Source organism: Alexandromys fortis, unplaced genomic scaffold (assembly GCF_014885135.2).
Source record: "Alexandromys fortis isolate MF-2015 unplaced genomic scaffold, M_Fortis_MF-2015_v1.1 scaffold_10, whole genome shotgun sequence".
NCBI classification, from domain to species: domain Eukaryota; kingdom Metazoa; phylum Chordata; class Mammalia; order Rodentia; family Cricetidae; genus Alexandromys; species Alexandromys fortis.
The window spans coordinates 2,637,253-2,647,516 of NW_026067895.1; the positions used below are offsets into that span (position 1 = coordinate 2,637,253).

Here is a 10,264-nt window from a genome sequence, read left to right on the forward strand (position 1 = left end):
TCTCTCTCTGTGGTTCCCGCGCATTAAATATTATTCTTACCTCTGATCAAGATACTTATACATTGTTTACATTTTGAGGTCATTGTCCTGATTAGCTGCACATTTGTCTATAGATTATTTAATATTCTGACATGAAGTCTTAGTCTTTTAAGTTATACAGGTATTAAATATTATAGATTAATAGTTGTTCATGTTTGTTATACATATAGTCAGATTAATCAGGTTCTTTAAATACATAGAGATTGTATTCTGCCTACATAGTTAATCTTCAACCACTTCAAGGATCTGTAGAACATGGCATTTAAATAACTTAGGATTCTGTTGACATGACACACAATTGCTCCTGACAGCACCCATCTATTCTTGAGATAATGTTGAGCACCAAAGACACTCCATTCCTAGTTTGTTTTCTTCTTGGCACTATTGGCCTTTGGGCAAGAAACTGCTCATGCCTCAACCACTGACAAAGTACATGGTATATAGACTGGATAAGCAGGACACAAGGAAAAGGACTGCCAAACCTTGCCAAGGCAGGGTAAGACGGTTCTAAAAAAAATTCCCTGCCTCTAAAAATGGTTTGTCAGTTACCCTAGGCCTTAGCCAAAGTTGGTTGCTTCAACGTTGCAAATGAGACTTTGGGTGATTGCACAGGTAGCCAGTTGTCTCCCTCATATACTGCTTGCTTTGGAAGCTGCTTGATTGTACTTCCTGCCTACTCAAGTAATATTATCTCCCTTCTCAGGCCTTCGATGGAGTTAAAGATAAGATCATTGTAGTTACCTTCCTCTTATGGTTTAGCCAAGCTTATTTCTGACACAAGACTTAGACTATTTGGAATAGAATGTATATTAAAACATTATCGTGTGTTCCTTGCTTAATATTGTTTATGTTGGTTGTAATTTTATACTTGATATCTGTTCCCATTGTATACAATTTTGTATTGGGTTTGGATCCTCTTGTTTAGACAAAAGGGGAAGGTGATGGGAAAGCTGGGTTAACCAATTATCTTTAAGAGGTGGGACCAAGTTAGGGTGTGGCATTTTGGGACTGGGAGAAAAACAGGCACAAGGTCCAGGTGCTCTCTCTCTGTGGTTCCCTCGCAGCACAGAAGAGCTTGGACTTCTCGTTCCTGTTTCATGAGTTTTCCCCTTACAATAAATAAAAATATAAATGTTTCGTCTTTTAGCTACCCTGGCTATTTCCCAAATCGAGTTAACTTCTACAGTTGTTGTTGGTATTTTTGTTTTTCTTTTCTTTTCTTTTTAGCTTTGGAGCCTTTCCTGGAACTAGCTCGTGTAAACCAGGTTGACCTTGAACTCACAGAGATCAACCTGCCTCTGATGCCCAAGTGCTGAGATTATAGGTTCGTGCCAGAACCTGCTGGCCTAGATTTTTTTATTATTATCTTTCTTTTTATAAGCCTTAAACATGATGAGAGTAGACAATCCAACCAATCTATAACAAATGAAAAAGAAGATGGCATCATTTCATCAGCCCTAAATGACCAGCTGTTCATATTTGATATCTCCTCTCAGGTAATTGTTTTGATGTGTATTATATGGTTGAGATCATACCATATAATACATATCTTTTCCTTCTATGGGATTTTATAAACACTTGTTATTAGAAACAAAATTTTATAAAGCATCACTTATAATTTCCTGGATACCCACAGTATGTAAACATCATTGTTTATTAAGTATTTTCCGACAGGGGCTTAGTTTTATCCTACAAAATAAATTGCAGTAAATTTAATGTCACGAAAATGTTGGATGAACACCTAAATGACAGGAAGTGAAACTGAAAATGACATAAGCACGATTCTGTCAAACTAAGCAACATTTTAAAAGGATATAGAATCATGTTTTTATGGCAAGACTATGTCAGGTCGGTGGCACTAAAGAAAATGTCACATATATTAAAGAGTTGGCCTGTGATTCCCCAAAAGTGGAAACAAAGAAATGGCATAAGTTAGAAAATAATTCATGAGATGTGTTTTTGCTTTGCTAGTACTAATCACAGTCTGCCTTTCCCGTCTTTCTTTCCTTCCCCATTTCCTCCCTCCCTCCTCCCTTTTTCATCTCTGTATTTCATTACTTATAAACCCTTTCTGGGTTGACTGCAGTTCAGCTGGGCCTGCCTCTCCTCTCTCCAGTTCCCTTTCTTTTGAGCATCTATCTGCAGTAATAGCAAAAACATGCTGCCCGTGAAGGTGCTGACAAGACTGGAGGCTCAGATGGGAAAACACATTCTAATGCATGGTAAAAATGACGCCTCCACAATGGGGTCTGTGACTTATGAGCACGGCCTGGGTGTCCCGTGTGTACAAAAGGCTGTGACTTGTGACAGGGAAGAACTATTTGGATCAAATTAAACACGAGCAAAATGTCTTCTTTGTAATATTACTTAAATATTTCCATGAGTTATTACGTTGCTTTTTCTTGATTTTTTTAAAATAGTTTTATAAAATGCCCCTTGATAATGGCATTCTCTTCGTGGCTTGCTTTAGTTTATCAAAATATTTCTGCAGAAATACAACTACAGTTTTCACACGTTTTATTTTCTGCATGATGATATGTGAGCATATCATGTGACTTGTGTAGATCATGGGAACGTATTACGGATTAAAAGGCAGAATTTGAATTTCATGGACCATGCTAAAATTCAGTAAAATTGCATTTGGATGTAAGGAGGAAAGAGCAACATGTGGCTTGAATTTTTTTAAAACACACAGGGGCTAGTTAAAGGGAGAAAGTGCTTAGGACAAAATATCTGGAGTTCTGCCAAACTTGTGCCATTTAAACAATGGTTTAATGCTAAATTCAAAACCCAAGCAAAACCCTTCAATCTCCCCCAAAGGGCAAGAGGTGGCGCTTGAACTTAGGAAGATAATATTAATGGGAATACTTTGAATGAGCAACACGGGAATGCCGAACTTGAGAAGATTGCTTTGCCCTCCAGAATTCAAGGATTTACCATCTGCATTTGGATCCCTGCTCTGTCCTTAAACCCCTGACAAGAGTTATCCCTGGGTTTTGTAACTGTTTTTTTAGTTTTCCATTTCAACACTAACTCTGTGCTGCCCCTGCATCCCGTGTAGAACAACAGACACAGCGATTTTGTCACAAAGGCCACCACCCAAGACGGGAGCGTGCTCCCCAACTATCCTTCTTCCTCCCACTGAGGAACGACGGTGTGGAAGCTCTCTGTTATCTTGTGTACTTTAGGATTGGCAGTTTGGGTAGGGAATGGAACTTAGAGGAAGTCTGTGGCTTTGATGATCCATGATCCTTCTCCTAGGGAGTCCTATTTCCTTGCTCTCCTCTGACTCCTGTTCTGGTGCCAAGCTGGCAGACATCACCTTTGAGTTTCAGGAGGAGATGTGTGGAGCCTTCCAACCGCCTGTGTAAAGATGTTTGGAATTCACAGTGCCATTTTCAGTTAGCTGGCTCGGATTCCTGGGAATGCAACTAGTTGTCCTCCCTGGCTGGACCAATGCCAGATTACTTAAGGAGATAATTGACCACAAGCCAGCCTGGCTGACAGACTTCCTAAGTGCCAGATGCCAACTGTGCCAACGGGCCCTTGCAGGAGGGCCTGCTTTCCTTGAGACCACAGCTAAATGTGGCTTCGTTCTCTCTTAGCCTGTAGCTCGGTATTTTTATTTTTATCTTATTTTTAGGGGAATAAAGTAAAATTGATAGGTTCAAGTTATTTTTCTTCCTGTCTGTAAGGACAAGGGCATCTACACTAAGCTCCCCTTCCTCACTGCCTTTTTTCCACCTTTCTCAGGGGTTCAGCTAAGTGGGGACATGGGCTGAGCAGTGGCACACAGGAGCACAGCAGACAGTTCTGTCCCCAGTGCCCGGCCTATATTAGAAAATGATGCCTTTAATCACACCTGTAACCCAAGAAGGTTATAAGTTTCTTCTTTTATCTCACCTATGCCTCAAATTAATTTTCTGTTTTCTGAGCCTGTGAGCTCAGATGAGACCGATGCTAAACTGAGAGTTACCAAAGTGACCATGCAGTTAAGTACTATCTGTATACCAGCTTCAGTGGATCATATAAACTCAAGATTTTGTAAGTGACCTGGCCCCTAAAAACACACTTGAAGTACACACAGGGGCTTTAAGCAGGCCTGCTTTGGCACATGATAATAATAATCTGATCCTGGTGTAAAGCAAGACGCTGGGGGCTGGGTCTTCCTGTTCTAGAGCCCCAGAGGTGTGCCATGCGTTGTCTGCCAGGTCCCAGGCCTGGCAGCATCTGTTCATCGGGATGTATTCCCTCACAGTGCAGCCCAATCCCACTGAGTTGGGAGGTCTTGGGATAGAGGAGGTGTCTAACAGGGAACAGCCCTCCCCGTTAGCATCTACTTATTCTGAGGAATCCGTTCTTCCTGCCGTGCACAGCTTCGTGGAACACCAGAGTCCTTTCTGAAACAAGAACTTGATCACAGTCACCGTGCACTTCGCTTTGTCTTCCCCAAAAACCCTTCCTGTTTTCTCTAACCGTGAAGCCAACAGTTTTCTCCACTGAGATAGAAAGGGTGCCCAACAGGGGCTGGTGGCAGGAAGGGTCCTGGAAATGACAGAGATTGGCTACTTGTTTGCTTCCTTTTGGGGCTGGAGGCAAGGTCCAGAATTGGGACCATCGACACCATAAAAATTTACCAGGAACCATTCTGACTGATCCATAAAGAAGAGGCAATACTTTCTTGAAGAACCGGCTAGAAGTCAGGGACTCTTTCTTCGGGTTCAAAGGTCTATAAACCCCTAAACTAGGCTCCCAGCGGGGTTTCAGGCACCAACTAATTGGAAAGTGGACAAAGAAGGCAGACTCCAAAGTCTCCCATAATTCCTGGCCCCCATATCAGTGTGTCTCTGGCCCCCCTTTCTCTTTCTACCGCCTAGTACTAGTGGAGAGAAAAATCCACGGGAAAGTTAGACAAACTCTCCAATCGACCAAGTACCAACAAGGCAGCTACCTAAGATGTGTCAAAACTTAGTGACACACTGTAATGAACTTTGTAAAAAGGGGTGGGCACAAACACCGGGTTTTTTTTTTTTTTGTTATTGTTGTTTTCTACCCTGAACATACACCAGCAATATTGCTGAGTAACTAACTCTCCGTTTTGTCTCCTTACCTTCTTCTAACGGAAGGTCGGAGGAATTTCTTAGATTTGGTAGGCAGAGGAAAACTGGCTTTCAATGGAATTTTGCTGGAGGTGGGGGGGACAGGAAGGGGGCTGCATAGAGGCCCAGTCGTGGCTTTCCCCGAACCCAGCAAGCTGAGAGCTCTCTCACCCTGCTGTCCTCTCCCCGCGCCCACATCTGGCCCGCACCCGAGGTTGTGACTGTGAATGCCAGCTAGGGCACTTCAAGGTGGTTCGTGTCTCCTGCCCAAGAAGCAGTCACCCAGCTGCCAGCAAACCCCACAGGCAGACTTCTGTCCCCTATGCCGGGGCAAGCAACAGGTCTCCCGGCGCGCGGGGCACTTCCCACCCACCTGTAGTTAGTGTTCGCCACGACATCAGTGGCAGTGGCATCTTCCAGCTGTGCTGGTCTGGGTCAGCCAGAATCCAGCCCCGTGGGCACCGAGAGCGGGGCCCTGACCTGCCCCTGCCAACCTTCGGAAAATGTTGCCAATTAGTGGTGACAGGGAAAAGTTTCCTGTTGCGGGTTTATTTTTAGACTCTGATGTTGACTTGGACTGAATGAAATTCAGGTGGGAAAGGAGAGTGATGGAGCCGGGTAGAAATCCGCCAGCTGACAGGTGGTCGGAGCAAGCAGCGGAAGCGGCAAAGAGCACTGTCGCTAGAGATGGCACCCCTGTTGCTGAACTCAGGTCTCTTGAAAGTCTGAAGTTAAGAAATTAAGGACTGGGGGGAGAACTTTCAACGGTGGCCTCATCTGCTAAGAAGAGAATACCCTCACACCGGCATGGGTATATCCAGAGAGACGTTTTAATGAACACCTGATACAACACTGGCAAATAGGAACGAAACGGATACAGGCCAGAGGGGACTTGGAGCAAGGGCCACTCAACACCCCGGCATAAGTTTGTTGTCAGTAAAGTGCTGTTCCTGGGTCTCAAAACCCAAGAAAGGCAACAACGACAGGGTGAGTTTATTCACAAACAGCAACTGAAGAATTCGCCTGAAAAGACACGCAGCGAGCAAAGGCGATGCCTCCTCATTTGTGCGGGAGATAGGAAGCGGACGGCGGCAGCCCTTCTCCCCTCTGCGCGCCCCTCTCCGAGGTGACTAGACCTCCTCATACTGATGAATGAGAGGAGCAAAAATCTGCGATACCAGTGACGTCCTTCAAAGTCTACATGGAAATGGTCGTGGGAATGAACTGTGTTCTCAGACTGCCTGCGTAACGGTTTCTCACCCGATTGATACACAGAAGAGTCGCAGGTGGAAAGTCGCCTTTATTCTCTCTCTCCGGGGGCTCCCCGAACTTTACTTTTTTTTTTTTTTTTTAATCTGGAGCTTTGCTCTTTAAGCCGCTGCCATTCTCTTTTGTGCGAACTAATTACTTTAGCTCTCGCTACTATCCTCCTCGACCCTGGGTCACAGCCGAGAAATGTAACCGTTTTCCAAAGTTCCCACTAAACACCCCCTCCCCGTCAAAGCGACTTTATTCGTGTCACCGTTTTCTGGTCCTTTTTCCTGACCAAGGAAATAATGAGGCAAAACGCATCCTTTCCCTTACCATCTAAGACGAGTTTTCCTTAGTGGGAAGGCGGCTGCGGACGCAGGAGACATTGTAGACCGAAACTTGTGGTCTTCATTTCCGTCACTCTGTGGTTCTTGTCCCGGATTAGGTCGTCCAGCTTTTGCTCCAGGAAGGGGGTGAACTCCAGTTCCTCTTTGCTTGAAATAGGTTCCCTAACCATTTTTGCTCCCTCCCCCTCATAACTTAACGATTTTTTTTATTACAATAGAAACTCTTACCTGAAAATGGGCATTCATTAATGTGATTTACAAGATAGTATAAACACAGACACCAAGAGGTTACATTTATTCAGACCAGTGGAACGTCCTACTTTTGAGTTGTCGATCAGTTTTTAAAATGCTTTCTTTTCTGCGCGAAGCCAACTTTGCCTCTTTGGGATGCTCTCTGAGGCTGTTGACTCAGTCTCTTGGCAGGTGTCTCCTACCCTAGGAGTGCACCAACACCGAGTGCAGCGAGCCTCCCTTGCTGTCGGCCGTGCTGGCTGCGGTGGGCTCCAAGAGAGGGGCTGTGGGTGAGGCGGCGGCCGCGCACACGGTGGAAGGAGCGGGCAGCTGTTGTGACGCCGTGGGGACTGCCAGAGCTGGCGGCAGCGTGGTCACGGGTGGTAGCGCAGGCGTGGGCTTGATGGGCACCGGTACAGCTGGCAGGCTCTGGTTTGTCGAGTGACACAGGGCTTTGACTGGCACCCCGAACGCCCCATACTCCGGGCCTACCGGGACCCCAGCTGCGGCGGCGGCGGCGGCGGCCGCGGCCACCGAATCCATCACACCAACGTGAGGCCACACCGAGCCGACAACATTGCCGAGCTGGCCTGGCACTGGGTAGCCCAAGTGGTGCATGACAGATGCCAAAGGCAACCCTCCAGCCTGCAGCACTCCTTTGTAGTCCCTCCCGATGATGTTCTCTATGGCGAAGGGGTGTTTAAAGCCCGTGGTGGACGCGGCGGCGGCGGCAGCTGCGGCCGCAGCCGAGCCCAGCCCGTAGGGTGGAAACTGAGACAGACGCCCCACGCTGCCCACCGCCGCCGCCGCCGCTGCCGCAGCTGCGGCCGCTACGGCCGCCGCCTCCTGCATCTTGCCGGGATGGGACGGCTGTGGAGGCTGCGACTGCGGCGGTGGCTGCTGCGCGGGCTGCGACGGGAGGTGTGGCGGCTGCGGAGCAGGAGCCGGTTGCTGGTGGAAATAGGGCACCATGTGCGGCGGCGGCGGCGGCGGCTGGGGCGGGTGGTGGTGGTGGTGATGGTGTGCCGCGTGGTGATGATGGTGGTGGTGGTGGTGGTGAGGGTGGTGGGTATGATGGGGGTGCAGATGGCCTCCGGGCCCCGTCCCGGGAGCGCCCTTGCTGCTTCCTGCGTGCAGGTGAGCATGGTCTGCGCGCAGGACCTTGAAGCGCTTGCGGCGCCGCAGGAAGCTGCCGTTCTCGAACATGTCACCGCAGTCAGGGTGAAGAGCCCAGAAGCTGCCCTTACCCGGTTGGTCCGGTCGCCGCGGGATCTTGATGAAGCAGTCGTTGAAGGAGAGGTTGTGGCGCAGGCTATTTTGCCAGCGCTGCGTGTGCTCGCGGTAGTAGGGGAACCGCTCCATAATGAACTTGTAGATGTCGCTCAGAGGCAGCATCTTCTCAGCCGAGTGCTGGATAGCCATGGCTGTCAGTGAGATGTATGAGTAGGGCGGCTTTTGGTCGCTGTACGAGCTCTTCCCGGGCCGTGGCATCTTCTCAGGCTCCTCCACCTCCTACTGGCCCACAGCGGGCCTCAATGCCTCTTGGTAGCCCGATCTCTGGCCTAAGCGTCCCCTCTAACTCTCCACCTGTGCAGCCCGGATCGCGAGTCCTTTCAGCTCCCAGAACCCGTTTACTTCGGGTCCTCCTTCTGGGAGCTGCCTGGGTTCCCACGATTGGCTTTCGGGCCAATGTAACAGCTCGACGGTGCTCACAACTTTTGGTCTCGACGGTTGCAGACAGGCCTGCACAGTAGGCAGAGAGACTCACCAGCTTTACCTTGGTTTTCTCTGAGTGTTCTCCGGCTCCGGTGACCAGTCGTGAGTTCTGGAACGAAAGGCGGTTGAATGAATTTCTTTTTGGTCTTCTCGCCCTTTCTCGGTACAAGGGCAGCTCAGGTCAAATCGACTGGGCAGTGGAGACTCCGGGTCTGTAAAACCGCTTTCGTGCTAGTCCCGAGGCCACTGGTGACCTGACTTTCCAACGCCTTGGAAGCTGACCTGGTACTGGGTCCGTCCGCGCTGGAGTTAAGATCTTGTAGGAAGGGGGTTGCAGGATAAGGGGAGAGAGAATACTCTTCTGTCAGCCTGTGCCCTCTTTCTCAAGGGATCTGCAGCAGAGTTGAGGATGGAGCCCTAGGTGGTGGCTCCGAGGAAAAAAAGTTTGGTGGTGTCTGCTGCAGAGGCTCCCGCAGTCTCTACGGAGGGGAGGGTGCTCAGGGCTCCCGGAGCTAGCCTCAGGCTGCAGGGGGCGTCGGCGAAGACAGGCCAGGACCCGGCTCGCCCGGTGGGTCTGCACAGCCGTCTGCGCTGCAGCTGCAGCTGCAGCCACTCTGCCCCGCGGGTTTTGAGAAGAAGCGCGGCAGCGGCAGCGACGCGCTCTCCTGGCTGCGTTTTGTAATGGTCCCCGAGACGCCGAGACCCCTGCAGCTTGCGCTTCGAGACTATCACATGACCGAGGCTGAGGGACTCGCCGCCTCCACAGCCTAGTCTTTTGCTGAAGAAGGGGCAAGGCACAGTGTCTCATCCCTGCCCCTTGTCCATTTTCACTGGACACTCCGACCCTTTGCATTTACTATCCACTAGCCAGCCCAGGTTGGCTGGGGAGCGCCGTTTGACCACTGAAAAGGGGTCACTGTCTAGGCGAGTCGCTGCGGCTGTGTTTCACAAGGTCCATACCCATAGCAAAGGGGCGGGGCACTGCTTTCTCATCCCGACCGGGTCTTTTCAACCACCCTCTCTTAGTTTCCCTGTGTGCTAGCCACACGGCACCCAGTTTGGAGCATCATTGTCTTCAACGCCCCTTCTCTTGGAGAAAGAGAGATGCCCAGAGGGTCGTAGGTGGAAGCCAATAGAAAGAAGAGCTATAGGGCATTTTCCTCAAATGCCAACTCGATCCTGATTTTATTAGGCACTGGCCTACACAGTGTCCCGGTAGGCGCACTAGGTTCAGGGAGGCATGAATTCCCCTATGAACCTTGGTTTAGAGGGCTGAAGGACAATAGGCAGGGAGCTAGGATGAAGAAGCTTCGATGGTGGGAGGGGGAGGCTCCAATCCTTTCTGGAACACGTGGACAGACCGCATGAGGTTTCTTTGGGCTGACAGTATCAGAGGCAGGGGGCCGAGGGGTCCCATCACCTGGTTGTGTAGCTATTCTCCTTACCTGCGGGAGGAATATCATTAAGATTACAGAGGAAGCCAAGATATCATCAAACCTTCGTGTGACCTGGAAGGGAACAGTGACCGAATCAGGGGTTAAGGCACCCCGCCCCTCCCCCCCCCTGGTTGTTGTATCCATC

The 10,264-nt window shown here is 49.3% G+C and overlaps 1 protein-coding gene and 1 pseudogene across 1 annotated transcript; both read right to left on the reverse strand.

Moving 5' to 3' along the window:
• The window catches only part of LOC126512460 (ferritin light chain 1-like), a 76,060-nt pseudogene extending 69,154 nt beyond the window's left edge, over positions 1-6,906 (reverse strand).
• A 265-nt stretch (positions 6,907-7,171) lies between these two features.
• Positions 7,172-8,458, reverse strand: Foxb2 (forkhead box B2). The gene has a single exon (XM_050157329.1). The coding sequence runs from the start codon at positions 8,456-8,458 to the stop codon at positions 7,172-7,174; it is 1,287 nt and encodes a 428-aa protein (XP_050013286.1).
• Positions 8,459-10,264: the final 1,806 nt, after the last annotated feature.